Source organism: Ovis aries, chromosome 11 (genome assembly GCF_016772045.2).
Source record: "Ovis aries strain OAR_USU_Benz2616 breed Rambouillet chromosome 11, ARS-UI_Ramb_v3.0, whole genome shotgun sequence".
NCBI classification, from domain to species: Eukaryota; Metazoa; Chordata; class Mammalia; order Artiodactyla; family Bovidae; genus Ovis; species Ovis aries.
Genome location: NC_056064.1, coordinates 24968302 through 24982569, shown reverse-complemented (window position 1 = coordinate 24982569; position 14268 = coordinate 24968302). Strand labels below are relative to the sequence as shown.

At 55.2% G+C, this 14268-nt stretch overlaps 1 protein-coding gene across 2 annotated transcripts in view; it reads left to right on the top strand.

The window, feature by feature from the left end:
* The window catches only part of SMTNL2 (smoothelin like 2), a 21723-nt gene extending 7455 nt beyond the window's left edge, over positions 1-14268 (top strand). The window contains exons 2-8 of one of the 2 annotated variants that reach the window (XM_027975105.2): positions 929-1019; positions 1537-1779; positions 2427-2502; positions 3399-3578; positions 4582-4699; positions 4988-5139; positions 13304-14268. In XM_027975105.2, coding sequence (XP_027830906.2) covers positions 929-1019; positions 1537-1779; positions 2427-2502; positions 3399-3578; positions 4582-4699; positions 4988-5139; positions 13304-13430 — 987 coding nt within the window. In that variant the 3' untranslated portion in view covers positions 13431-14268. The remainder of the gene's footprint in view (positions 1-928; positions 1020-1536; positions 1780-2426; positions 2503-3398; positions 3579-4581; positions 4700-4987; positions 5140-13303) is intronic. The other variant, XM_027975107.2, reaches the window with a different exon arrangement.

Sequence of the window (14268 nt, the reverse complement as noted above, 5' to 3'; positions counted from 1 at the left end):
ACCTGGGTCACCTGGCCCTTGGTCTTGGCTCTCTCTCTCCGCATGACACCCCCAACTGCTGCAGGCCAGAGGAAATGGAGGGGTCGATGGAACCAATAAGGCCTCTGTACTCTGGACATCCAGGCAAATCTTGTGACCCTGCAGCCAATGAAAAGACCTCAGCATGAGGGCTTCAGGGCCAATTGTTGGCCCAGAAGGACCTTACTTAGGTCACTGGGTTTGGGCTCCCGACACAGCCCCAGGCCAGGTTCTCCTGACCCCAGTCATCTGGTCCAGCCTGAGCAAAGGGGTTGGGTGCCTTGCGTATTCCTTCGGACTCCCAGCCTCTTTTTTTTCCCCTTAAGATGTATTTATTTTTGGCTCTGCTGGGTCTTGGTTGCTACGCACAGGCTTTCTCCGGTTGTGTGAGCAGGGGCTACTCTCTAGTTGCTATGTGTGGGCTTCTCATTGCAGTGGTTTCTCTTGTTGCAGCAGGCTCTGAGGGCTTCAGCAGTTACTGCTCATGGGCTCCGGAGCACGGGCTGAATACTTGTAGTGTAATGGGTCTAGCTGCTCCGTGGCTCGTGAGATCTCCCCTGACCAGGGATTGAACCCGTGTCCTGCATTGGCAGGTGGATTCTTTACAACTGAGCCACCAAGGAAGCCCTGGAACTCCCAGTCAGGACCTTTACTCAAGCATTTTGATGGTCTGGGATGAGCCCAGTGGAGGCTTTTGCCTCCAGGATCCTGGGGGCTCAGTTGGTGACGCTGAGTCCATGTCAGCGTCTTATATGATAGGGGCCCATCACCGAACACCCTCCCTACCCCAGAACTGTCTCTCTCAAAATGTTTGTCCTGCCAGAATCAGGGAGGGTCTCTGGCAATGATTTTAGGGGAGGGGCAGCTGGCCCCAGCTGACTGGGTCTTGGCGGGGTTTGTCTCTCTATAGAGCGTGGACCACCATGACGAGGCCAGTGAGTTGGAGATGAGAAGGACCTCAAACTCATGCATCATTGAGAACGGGCACCAGCCCGGGGCAGGTAGGGGCTGACGGCAAAGGAGGGCGAGCTGGGTAGCTTCAGGGTCAGTGCTTTGGCCGTGCCTCTGTGCCAGGCCAGCTCTTGCCTGGGACAGAGGACTTGCACCTAAACCCCAGTGGGTAGAGAGGCTGACAGGAGAGCAGCCTCATTCAGGGTGAAGTAGAGCTTTGTAAACACAGGAAAAAAAAATGAGAGCTCTTGAAAGGTGGTGAGCTTCCTCACTTCTGGAGGAAAGCAAGCAGGGGCTGAGGAATCATCCAACTGCTGAACTGGGTAGAAAGAGAGGCAACTATTTATTGAACTGTCTGTTTAGTAAACAGGCAGTTTATTGAAAGTTGCAGCAGATGCCAGCTCTGGTTGGAGCGGCAGGGAGAGGTCAGGGAGACTGGAGTGATCGGGGAGACCTTCCTGGAGGAGGTGGGAAGAGGGTTCAGAGACTAAAGTCCTCTGGGGAGGGTCTGAAGCCCCTGTGGATGCCACAGCTGACAGCTCCACCCCTGCTGGTCACGTGTTCCAGATCCAGGCGATGGACCCCCCGAGACCACTCAAACCATCCCAGGACCAGAGCCCCCCAAGCCTCGCCCTGTGAGCCTCTCCTTGCGGCTGCCTCACCAGCCAGTCACAGCCGTCACGCGAGTCTCCGAGAGATTCTCTGGGGAGACCTCAGCCACAGCTCTGTCTCCCACATCTGCCGCCATCCTGGGGGGTCTCGGCTCGAGCCCCAGCGAGGCTACCACCCCCTGGACTCCCAGCCCCAGTGGTAGGAGTAGGAGGGGATGCACGGCCTCAGCGTGGGAGGGAGGGCAGGGGCTGGGGTGGTGGGGGGAGGGTGTTGGCCAAGCCCCAGCCTCCTCCCCAGTCTGTCGCCGTGACCCCTTTCCCTAGTTCATCGGCTCCATCATATGGGGCCCCTCCTTCCTGACTCCTCCGCTAGAGATGCTGTGAAGTAGCATCAACCCTGTAGGACACCACCGTGGTTTTTCCTACAGGTCAAGGCTGTGACTGGAAGGCGGCCTCTCACCCTGCACACTCTGGTGTGGCCCCTGGGGCCTGGGGTCAGGCCTCAGTGGCAAGTCTGGGGTTGGGCTATGTAGGTTTCCAGAATGAAGACTCGGGATCAAAGTGTTTATGGGCTGCAGCCCAAGAGACCCTGGGCTCTGTACTCTCAAAAGCAGGAGGGAACACTGTAAAAGGCCTCTTTTATGTTACTGCTCTATGTCCCCAGCATCATTTGTCCTCAACTGCTGGCCAGGGCAGGGCCAGCTTAGCCCAGGGATCCCGCCCATGCCCTGGAGTGACGCTGGGTAAAGGGCACAGGGCCAGGTCAGCGGAAGGGAGGCAGGCAGTGGTACCCCCCACACCCTGAGGCCAGGGTTTGTTATTTATCTCTCTTGCCTTGTCCCTCAGAGAAGAATTCTTCCATCCCACGGTCTCTGTCCAGCTCTGGCTTCGGGGCAATGACGGCCAGCAGGAGCAATGACAGGTGAGTCTGAGTCAGGGCCCCAGTCCCCGGTGGGGAGGGGTCGTACCTCCCCAGGAAGCGTCTGGGCTTTGCCTTGGACCCAGGCTGCCTGGGCCCCTGCAGGGAGCTCCCTGTGCTGACCTCCAGGGAAATAATGCAGTGAGGCTAGGAGGTAGAGGGTTTTATGGCCACAGACTGGTTTCACTTAGGATCCTTGAAAGCAAGTCCATGCACAGACTGGAGGGGTGTCTCAGTCCACCCAGGAAGATGGAGCGTGGGACCATCTCCTGCTTTCTCTTCATCCATCCTGGTTGGGCCCCTCCTCTCCAGCCTGGTGCTTCCTGTCCCTGGCCAAGGAGGTCCCTGGAGGGACTGACCCCCAGGCTGGGGCAGGTCTGCCGCCTCCTGGCCTACAGTGGTCCCCAGGCTCCCCCAGGCCCACTGGATTGTGATCAGAGCTGGGGGCGGGGCTGGCTTGACCTCCCCACCCCCACCTCCTTTTAATAATGAAAGGAGGATTGTGACTTTCTGGCGAACTGTTCTGGGGGAGACAAAGGGGAGCTTTTCAGTGGTGGCATAGAGGGGGCCTGGCCCTGGGAGTGGCTCTGGGTTCACCTCCTGCAAGGAGGATGCCCCCCAACCCCAGGCACTGACACCTGCCAAGGGGTGACTACTCCCAGAGAGGGGGCCCACGGCCTGTCTGGCCTGCCTCAGAGAACAGTTCAGCTCAGAAAACCTGCAGAACCGGTTGGGGACTAGAGCCAGTGATGTTTCCTTTCTCCCTGGAGCCCAGTTGCTGCCTCATTTCACACTCAGTGGGGCAGGGGACCTGGGGTGGGAGACCGGGGGCCTCTGGTGAGCTAGCAATGGGCGGGTCTGTGTTCTTGACTCAGTGGTTCTCTCCCTCCCTGACTCAGCCCTCCGCTGGTGACGCCACCCCAGTCACCGCCATCCCCACACCCGCCAGCCACGACTCAGGCCCATCGGCCGGGGGAGCGTCGCCGGGAGTTGGTGAGGTCACAGACTCTGCCCCGCACCTCGGGAGCACAGGCCCGGAAGGCGTTGTTTGAGAAATGGGAGCAGGATACAGCCGGCAAGTACGGATGCTCTCCAGATCAGTCAGGCCCCAGAGGAGGCCAGGACTCAGACCAGGGTCAGGCAGGCACAGCACAGCAAAGCTGGGCCTTTCTGTTCCCCAGTATGTGACCTCTTGGGCAAAACACAAGGTCAGGGCCGATGACGGGGTAGGGTGGGCTGAGGGGTTAGGCAGCCCCAATGGAGGGAGGAGAGGAGGGGGCAGACGGGCCAGGCAAGGCCTGGTGAGAGCCCAGCCCCTCTCCCTGCATTCCAGAGGGGCCCCTGGCCACCCTCACACCCACATTCCTCACCCAACTGGAGCAGTTGGTTTCAGGGCGTGACAGGGGAGACCAGAGGGCAGTCCCTGGGGTTCCTGGTAGGAGCTGGGAGGTGACACAGCGAGACCCAAGGGCCCACCAGCCCCTCCTCACACCCCAACGCCACCCCCTTAGAGATCGAGTCCAACTTTGCAAATTTATCCAGCCTGCCTTCCTCTGGTGATACTAACGCCTACTGCTTGAATGGTAGGCCCAGGCCTGTGTGACGATAACCGCACCCCGAGTCCCAGCTCTCAAGGCTCCGTCTCTAGTGAAGGGGACAGACCAGGAAGTGTCCCTCTGACCCTGACAACCTGACCTTGGCCATCCGGGAGTGTCCATAGGACCCAGAGGAGAAAACCATCCCTCTGGGCTAGGAAAGAGCTGTCCAGGAGGGCAGCCCAAGAGGGAGCCTCAGAGGAGGGTGGGATGAAGGGAAGTGGAGCCGATGCCCCAGGCAGAGGGGAGGAGCACAGGCCGGTGGGCTCAGGCCCTCTGCCCCCAGACCACCAGTGTGGTGAGTAAAAGCTGGGCCGTCAGACCCCATCAAGGCCGGCTGTGCTCTGGGATCCATGGCTCCTGCCTGGACGAGGGTGTGGGGTCGGGAGGGTGCGTGCTACCTGAGTGAGCAGGTGGAGCATGGTCTCCGAGGAGATGGCAGCTGAGGGGCAGCCCCCCACCCAGCCCGCCTGCCCTCTGTCCGCAGGGGGAAGGGCGAGACCCGGGCGAAGCTAAAGCGCTCGCAGAGCTTCGGTGTGGCCAGCGCCAGCAGCATCAAGCAGATCCTGCTCGAGTGGTGCCGCAGCAAAACGCTCGGCTACCAGGTGAGTCCGGCTGGGCCACTGGGACCCTGACCAGAGGCTGGAGTGGGCATCGCCCCCGGCTGTCGTTCCAGGAACCCCAGGCTGGGACGGAGGGGTAGGAGCTGGAGAAACCATGCCCTTCCGATGGGTCCCCAGCTGGGAGTCCAGCAAGCACGGGCACTTGTTACTGAGCTGGGGGGATGGTTGCCTGGGAAGTGGCTGGGAGGACCTCAGAGTCGGGTCGGGTGGGGGAGCTGAGGCCGGCACCGTACCCCCTCTCCACCTCATCCCCTTGCCTTGGCCTCACAGCACGTGGACCTGCAGAACTTCTCCTCCAGCTGGAGCGATGGGATGGCCTTCTGCGCCCTAGTGCACTCCTTCTTCCCTGACGCCTTTGACTACAACGCGCTGAGCCCCACACAGCGGCGGCAGAACTTCGAGCTGGCCTTCACCATGGCCGAGTGAGTCTGGGGGGTCGGAAGGCGCGGTTGCTTTGGAAGCCCCAGCTGCTGAACAGCAGGAAATTGAGTAATATCTGCCTGGGGGACATTTCAGACTTCTCCAGTGGGTCCATTTTGCTCCCCTAAATGTGATCAAAAGCGTTGATTATAAAATTGCCTACCTTCTTAAGACATGCTCATAGAGAGAGGAGGGGCTTCCTGGTGGCTGAGACGGTAAAGAATCTGGCTGTAGTGTAGGAGACCTGGGCTTGATCCCTGGGTCGGGAGGATGCCCTGGAGAAGAGAATGACAACCCACTTCAGTATTCTTGCCTGGAGAATTCCATGGAGAGAGGAGCGTGGTAGGCTACAGTCCACGGGGTTGCAAAAGAGTTGGACACGACTGAGGGACTTTCACATAGGGAGAGGAGGGGGTGAGGGGTGATTCTGGTGTCGGGAGGTGCTGGGGAGCTTGGGATTTGGTTATAGGTTGAAGGCTACCCCAGGGTGTCAGGAGAGTGGCAAAGAGGGGTGTACCAGTCAGGGCTCTGGTGGGGGGTGGGCGGGGGTGTGTTCAAATTGAGTAGGCAAGAGAGTTTAACAAAGGGATTCCTTGTAAATGAGTGGGCTGGAGTGAGGGAAGGAGCCAGGTGTCCTGCGATACCCTTGGGCTGGGGAGAGCAGCTCTACGCAGAGGGCTGGCTAGCAGAGCCGTGCTTTGGGGCAGTGGGTGGGTGCAACCAGCTCACAATGACTGGGCAGGAAGGGTTAGGGAATAAATACCCTGCCTTCCCCCTCCTCCTGCCCTCACCCCAGGGCCTCCTGGGCATTGAACACAGAGGCAGAGGGCGGGAGAGCTGCTGCCGCAGTTCATCGAGTCCCCCACCCCGATCCAGGGCAGGCACCGGGGTAGAGATGAGGATATTGAGGGCTGCCTGATGCTGGGAATTAAGGGGAGGAGGGTTGGAGGGCAGTAAGGCCTCCCCGGAGCCCGAGTTTCCTGGAGGGAACATTTATCATTCTCTCCTACCCGCCCTCCTTTGTGCCTGGTGGGGTGAGCCTCTGCCATCCGGGTGTGCCTGGCCCCTTCCGTGTCTTGTCTGCAGCCCTGGTGCCTGTGTCCAGGAGGTGCCCTCCCTACTGCCTTGCCTGCCCCCCTCAGTCTGTTCCAGCCCCCACACCCTGGCCCTGAGCCTGGCTGGAGAAGGAGCTGCAGCTCACAGGTTACATCCCGGAGCCCGGTTCCGAGGGTCTCGCCCTGGGGGACAGATCGGAGGACCTGAGTCTGATCGCTCGGCCCCCGGTGTTGCCCCGTTGTGTTGCCCCAGATGACGTGCATGGCTCCTCGGTCCCCTTGGGGTCACAAGAACCCCTTGTATACTTTGAAAGTCATTCCTTTCTTGGCTGCTTGGGATTTGCTGTCATCCTAATTGCAGAAACAGCTCTGGACAGAGTGTGTTACACAACTGAGCCCAGACGATGCTGAAGGAAAGCCAAGTGTAACAGCTCCATGTTGGGAAGGGGGCGTCTCCCCAGGAGGAGATCCAGCTGTTTGCAAGCCTAGAAAGGGTGGCTGTCAAAACAGCACATGGTCAGAGGGTGCAGGGCCTGGAGCTCTGATGTGGGCACCCCAAGTCCCACCCACGCAGAGTGAGGCTGCCCTTGGCTGACCAGTCGAGTTCAGGGGGCCAGGCCATGCCAGCTCAGGCCCTGGCTGCCTCGGTCACCCTAAGCCCTGGACCAGGCTGGGCTTGTGCAGGGAAGGGGGGTGGGGCTGGGATGGTGGCCCTGCACCCCAGCTTGCAGGGAGCACAGCTTCCCTTGGCAGCCGGAGCCAGAGAGATTCGTGGCTCAGCACGAGGTTTGAGCTCACAGAGCCTGCAGACTCCAACCAGATGTTTCTTCTATTCCCAAATCAGGGGCGGGAGTGGGGGGAGCCTGCTCCAGGTTTTGCCTCTCTCCTACCCAGAGCAAACAAGGAGGTAAAAATTGGCCTTGCCTCCCTGTGGCCTGAGCCGACTCCCGGCTGGCTGGGGAGGGGAGGATGGTCTGTGGGCCCCTGAGATGAGTTCTTGCTTTTCTGCTGACTCGAGAGGTATGGGAGGGGCGACTACAGCAGGCCTGAGCGGGAGGAAGGTGCCTCCCCCTGTGAGTCATCTGGTATATCACCTCCCAGGTACCTGGGGGAGCAAGCTGGGGGGTGGGCCTGCCCGCCCGAGGCCTCCTGGCTTGGCTCACATAGTTTCCTGGACAATAAGTTGGTTAGACAAGCTGGAAAGGGGGACTTCCCTGGTGGTCCAGAGGTTAAGAAATCTGCCCGCCAGTGTCGGGAACAGGGGTTCAATCCCTGGTCAGGGAAGATTCCACATTCTGTGGAGCAGCTAAGCCTGTGGGCCAGAACTACTGAGCCTGCACTCTAGAGCCCACAAGCCACAACTACTGAAGACCGTGGGCTGAAATGACTGAAGCTCAGGCGCCTAGAGCCTGTGCTCCGCAGCAAGAGAAGCCACACAGTGGGAAGCCCGTGCACCACAGCTAGAGAGTAGCCCCCTCTCGCCGCAGCCAGAGAAAGCCCGCACAGCAATGAAGACCTGGCACAGCCATAAATAAATATTTTTTTAAGCTGAGAAAAATAAACTAAAAAAATAATAATGAGGCAAAAGAAAAAAGCTGAAAAGAAAACACAGGGAGACCTCCAGGAGAATACTGATTATCAGCATCTTAACAGGCACTGGGGTTAGACAGCAGAAGCCAGGCAGACCCACAGGGCTATCAGAAGCCATCAGAGACCACACGGGCGGCAGGACGGACCTGGGGCAGGCAGTCTGCGGTGGGCACTGGGGAGCGACCGGAGGAGGGAAAGCGGCAGGGTCAGGGCTCCCTGACACCAGGAAGGAGATGTTTCCAGACCCTTCAGTGAGCAAGGGGTCTTAAAAGCACACACCTCTCCTGGGGAGTGAGAGGGGTTTGTGTGCCCCTCTTCCAATAATTTGCCTCCCCAGAGATTCCGGGGGCCTAACCTGTGTGAGTGATGCGGTGCTGACAGCTCAGTGAGCTCCCCTTATTGGACAGGTGCTCAGGGCTTGGAAAGCGGGAGCACTGGCCCATAGTATGGGTGTGTGACCCTCCGCGCTCTTCTCCCCATATCTCCAGGCATTGTGCAAGCCCGGCCTGGGCCCTGTGCCTGAGGCTCCCCCTTGCCCTGCGGAGAATGTGTCCTGCTCTCAGGTTACGGCCCAGCTGAGGAGCTTCCAGGCTATTTGTAGTGCCCATGTGTCTGAAAAACCAGATAGGGGCTGTAGTCAAGCCCTGGCATCCCAGGCTGCATTTAGAAAAGGCTTAAACAAATAAAAATAGCCCCTCACACACCTCCTCCATTTCCCTGACAGCCTTGTAGGTACTGAAGATCACAATAGAAAGTAATAGGAGAAAACCCTCTGACCCTTTCTTAACCCCAAACAAGGTGGGGCTGAGTAAATCCAACTAAAATTGGTAGAAGGCAGAGGGTAACTCTGGTTCTTGCTGTGCAGTGACGTTTGAAATGATCTGTACTTTCTCCTTGGGACTATTATTCCATGCTGCTCCAACTGTTTAAAACAAGCTTGTATTATTTTCACAAAAGCAGTCATGTTTTCACTTAAAAAGCAATCAGGGCCCCTAATATTTTGAGACTGTAATGTTTTTATAAAAGTCAGTGCGCATCATCGTTTTCCTTTGCTCACATCCCGTCCCACGGAGCTATGGCCACAGCTAGAATAGGAATCTTGTCGTTATTGTCATGGGTGGTGGGGTGGGGACAAGATGGATGTGGCTCAGTCCCCTGGTTCTTTGCTGGGGAAGCCAGCATCTTGCCCATGGCTTCCTGTCTGGAGGGGTAGAGGGTGATGCCAGGTTCAGACCTTAGTGCCCATCCTGAGGGCCACCCTGGGCAGGGGCAGGGATGTCCTTACTGGGAGGCCCAGCGCAGCCTCTAGAATGAAGCACAGGTTGGACAAAACTCAGAACATGCCAGCGATTCTGGGTGCTCTTCCATGAAGAGGGCTAGAGAGAAACCAGAACCACTAGCTCAGGGCAGAGGTCCCAGGTACCCACCGTGGGCACAGTGAAGGAAGCAGACATGTTTAGTTGTAGGGAAAGATGTGGATATTAAGATTTTCTCCTGGGACTTTGCTGGTGACCCAGTGGCTAAGAGCCCGTCTTCCAACATGGGGACATGGTTTTGACCCCTGTTTGGGAGACTGGAATCCCATGTGCCACAGGGCGAGTAAGCATGGCACTGCAACTGGAGAAAGCCCAAGAGCTGCAATGAAGACCCAGAGCAACCAAGAAAAAGAAAAGATATTTTCCTCCAACATGCGAAAGGCTCTTCTGTGGGGAAGAAAGTTAGACTGAGAATAGCCTTACAGGGACAATAGGCAGAAAGGACTTAGAGGCAAAATAGCATAAGAAATGCTGGGAAGAACTTCCTCGTGGTCAGAGCCTGCCATGGCCAGAGCAGGGCGATTGGAACCATCCTTGAAGGAAGTTAGGGCCCCTTCCCTGGACCTGGAGGTGAGCACAGCTGAGGCAGGGCCTCCACCAGGGGGTTGGTGTTTGGAGGATGGGATTTCAGTTCTCTTCCAAGGTTGAGGTTTAGGGTTTGAATGGTACCCGCATTCCCTGGAGGGACTGACTACTGAGGTCACTGCTGTCAGAGGTGGTAACCTGGGCACACACTTGGCATCCTCTGACTGCAGCCGTGGGAGGGAGGGGGAGACAGAGAATCTCTCCTTGTGCTGCAGGTGAGGAAGAGGCTTCAGATGCTACCTGATAGTTCAGGGAGGTGGACTCAGGTTGAAGGCCTCCCCAGGAACTCAGATTTTCAACAAAGCACCTTTGCATGTACGCTCTTGTCAGAGCGCCAACCCCCTTGACACTGAGCCCCACCCTGGCCCATCCTTGAGAGCAAGGGTGCCCGCTCATCGGTCCAGAAGCACTCGCCACCCCATGAACCCATCAGATTTCTTTACTAGCTGCTCACTCCACACCCAGGGGGAGGCAGCAGTGGGATCCAGAACAGGTATCTCTGCTTCACCCTGACGTTTGGTTTCTGATCTGAGGCCTGGTATCAGGCCAGCACCAAAGGATGGCCCGTGCTGATGTTGCACACCTTGTCTTGGAGCAAGCAAGCTGGGGAGCCGGTAGAGACTGGTAGAAAGCTCTCGGGGTACTGGGCATGAACAAGCCCGCCTGGAAGGGGAGCAGCAGTGGGAAGCTGATTTCTACCCTGCCCCCAGGAATTGGCACAGAGGGGTGGAGCAATGAGCAGAGCTGAACCCAGCTCTTTAGAGTTCCAGTTCAGGCCACTTTCCCCTGATGACCCGCTCTGATGTTTAGAGAGAACCATAATGATACAAACAGCAACAGTGCTCACCGCTCACAGTTACTGAACTCTCCATGCCAGGCGCCACTCGAACTGCTTTGCGTGATTTGTTCATTAATCCCTCCCACCGCCCTGTGAAGTGGCTGTTATTCCAGATGGGGAAACTGAGGCCCCAAGAAGTTGTGTTCTGCTCAAATCATGTAGCTAGGAAGGGTGCTGCTGGAGTGTGAATGCTGACACTCATACCAGTTCAGTTCAGTCACTCCATTGTGTCTGACTCTTAGGGACCCCATGGACTGCAGCACGCCAGGCTTCCCTGTCCTTCACCAACTCCCAGAGCTTGCACAAACTCTTGCCCATCAAGTCCGTGCTGCCATCCAACCATCTCATCCTTTGTCATCCCCTTCTCTTCCCGCCTGCAATCTTTCCCAGCATCAGGGTCTTTTCTAATGAATCAGTTCTTCAAATCAGGTGGCCAAAGTATTGAGTTTCAGCTTCAGCAACAGTCTTTCCAATGAATATTCAGGACTGATTTCCTCTAGGATTGACTGGTTGGATCTCCTTGCAGTCCAAGAGACTCTCAAGAGTCTTCTCCAACTCCACAGTTCAAAAGCATCAATTCTTCAGTGCTCAGCTTCCTTTATGGTCCAACTCTCACATCCATACATAACTACTGGAAAAACCATAGCTTTGACTAGACAGACCTTTTTGGCAAAGTAATGTCTCTGCTTTTTAACATGCTGTCTCGGTTGGCCATAGCTTTTCTTCCAAGGGACAAGCATCTTTTAGTTTCATGGCTGCAGTCACCATCTGCAGTGATTTTGGAGCCCCGAAAAATAGTCTGTCACTGTTTCCCCATCTATTTGTCATGAAGTGATGGGACCAGATGCCGTGATCTTAGTTTTCTGAATGTTGAGTTTTAAGCCAACTTTTTCACCCTCCTCTCACTTTCATTAAGAGGCTCTTTAGTTCTTTGCTTTCTGCCATATGGGTGGTGTCATCAGCATATCTGAGGTTATTAATAGTTCTCCCAGCAGTCTTGATTCCAGCTTGTGCTTCATCCAGCCCCTCGTATATGGGGGCAAAAAGACCAGGGACCTGGAACAAGAGGGCACACAGTTGCTGAAGGAAGGACACTGCTGACTGGACCAAGTGCAGTTGCTTTTGGGCCTTCTGGGTCTGGCCACATCTGGTGCCGGGTGGGAAAGGGGCTGTGCTGGGCATCACAGAGGACCCTTGCCATTACTCCTGGGTGCATGCTCATCCCCACGAGACCCTGAAACCCGTACCTTTGGTTACCACTCTAGCTGGGAACAATGGAGTGAACAGCTTTTTTTCCAGCCCAGTGAAAGGCCCCAGTTTCCACATTCTTCTACCCCAGTGGGCCAGAAGTTAAATCAGTATTTCCCAGAGCATGAGGCCTAGGGCAGAGTTGAGGGAGGCTCTCAAGATGATTTTAAGCAATTTTTAAACCTTTGAGTTGTTGTGACCCTTGTGTTGTATGCATGCTGAGTTGTGTCTGACTCTTTGCGACCCCATGGACTGTAGCCCACCAGGCTCCTCTGTCCATGGGATTTTCCAGGCAGGAATACTTGAGTGGGTTGCCACTTCCTCCTCCAGGGGATCTTCCAGACTCAGGGACCTGCATCTCCTGCATTGGCAGGTGGATTCTTTACCACTGAGCCACCTGGGAAGCCCCTTAGTGGCTCATGACCAGCATTTAAAAAATTGAAAAAAGAAGTGGGGAGTGAAATAAAGATGAAATCTAGAGAAAATATGAATAGTAGAAAGGGTCGATATTTTTGTGAAACTTTATTTCCGCATACAGGTATGTGTATGCTGAATCATGAAAGATCTCTAACTATGGGTTATGGTTAAAAAAAAGGTTAAAGACTGTTTTAGGAGGCATATGGGTAAATTTATTTTTTACCTGATTCATTTTACATTTATTTTCATAGTCTGTGCTGATTCTCCTTACACTGCTGATACACATTGGATTTTTTTAGTGAAATTTAATTTCAGAGCTAGATGTTTATCAATAAAGCTAACCATTTTGATTCATATAAATTTGACTAAATTAATAAAAACTGAAATTGTTTTTAGCAGAACTTAATATTTAGTGAAACCTGAAAGGGAAATTGAATTTCATTGAAAATTTAAAGTAAGTCTAGTTGGGTTTCCCCGGTGGCTCAGATGGTAAAGAATCTGCCTGCAATGCAGGAGATCCCAGTTCAGTCCCTGGGTTGGGAAGATCCCCTGGAGAAAGGAGTGGCAACCCACTCCAATATTCTTGCCAGGAGAATCCCGTGGACAGAGGAGCCTGGTGGGCTACAGTCCGTGGGGTCGAAAAGAGTCGGACACGACTGAGCGACTTTCACTCGCTCACTAGTTAACTAAAGGGCTTCTCTGGTAGCTCCGTGGTAAAGAACCCACCTGCCAGTGCAGGAGATGCAGGTCCAATCCCTGGTTCGGGAAGATGCCCTGGAGAAGGAAATGGCAAGCCACTCCAGTGTTCTTGCCTGGAGAATCCCATGGACTCAGGAGCCTGGTCGGCCACAGTCCATGGGGTCACAGAGCTGGACAGGACTGAGAGACTGAAAGACAACAGTCAAGTCAGAACATGAGCTGGAAGGGTGCTTCCTCCACGTGGGAGTTCCGGAAACACTGCATTAGAGAGAGTAACTCCACCAACTCTTGTGGGGTAATGTGAATTCCCTACTGGGGGGCACTCAGGAGCCTCCAGCTCTGGGCTGAGCTGTGTTCCCCAGCAGTGATGTTGGCTGGTGGCTGGGGCTGACATTCTGATGGGGCTTCTATGTTTCAGGAACCTGGCCAACTGTGAGCGCCTCATTGAGGTGGAGGACATGATGGTGATGGGCCGCAAGCCAGACCCCATGTGCGTCTTCACCTACGTCCAGTCTCTGTACAACCACCTGCGTCGCTTTGAGTGAAGCCCCTTGGGGCTGGAAAGCCAGCCCCCAGAGAAGACAGTGAGGCCGCCGGTGTCCCCGAGTCAGGAGGCCCCCTTGAGCAGAGCTGCATACTGGTGTGAGAGCGCTGTTTGTGCCAAGTGACCGTGCCCCCCACCTGCCCGGCTTCATTACTGATGGAAAGTACCACTGAACTGCGCTCCGACTCATTACAGCCAAGGGCTCCGAGGAAAAGGAAATATTACTGGAGAGAGAGAGAAAAATTGGTGCTAAGTAATTCTCTTCCTTAAAAAAAAAAAAATGCTTGTCTGTAGATTCCGGAAGCCTGAATCACAGTGTTCCTTCTACTGAACTGGATCCATTGGCTTTACAACGTTGCCTTGATTACAAAGTGTTGTGTTTTTTTTTTTTTTTTTTTTTTTATCAGAATAGCCAGAGTTTTCTACTTCCCCCCACTATTGTAGGCTCCTTTCCTCCCTTGCTCTGGGCCCCTGTCAGGAAACAGAGAGACGTATAATCAGCAGCTTGACAAGGATGACTGAAGTCTTGGGAAGAAACGGTTAATCACTCCGGGGTCCTGGGCAGCAGATGACCTACACGTCACCTCGGCTCTCTGGGGAGAGGGGAAGGCTCTCGCCTGGTCCTGTCCTTCCCAGGAGGGCCCCACAAGTGTTTGGCTAAGAATAGGCTCTTGGGAAGTTAACACTTTTAGGGAAGGACAGGCCCTTGGTGCTGTGAGGTGGTTTTTATTCACAGCTTTTTTTTTTTTTTTTTTAGGGGATTTGCTGCAGATATTTATAAAAAGTAACTCCATCTGTACCATTGACTGTTTGTACATAAAATGATGTGTCTCACCTTG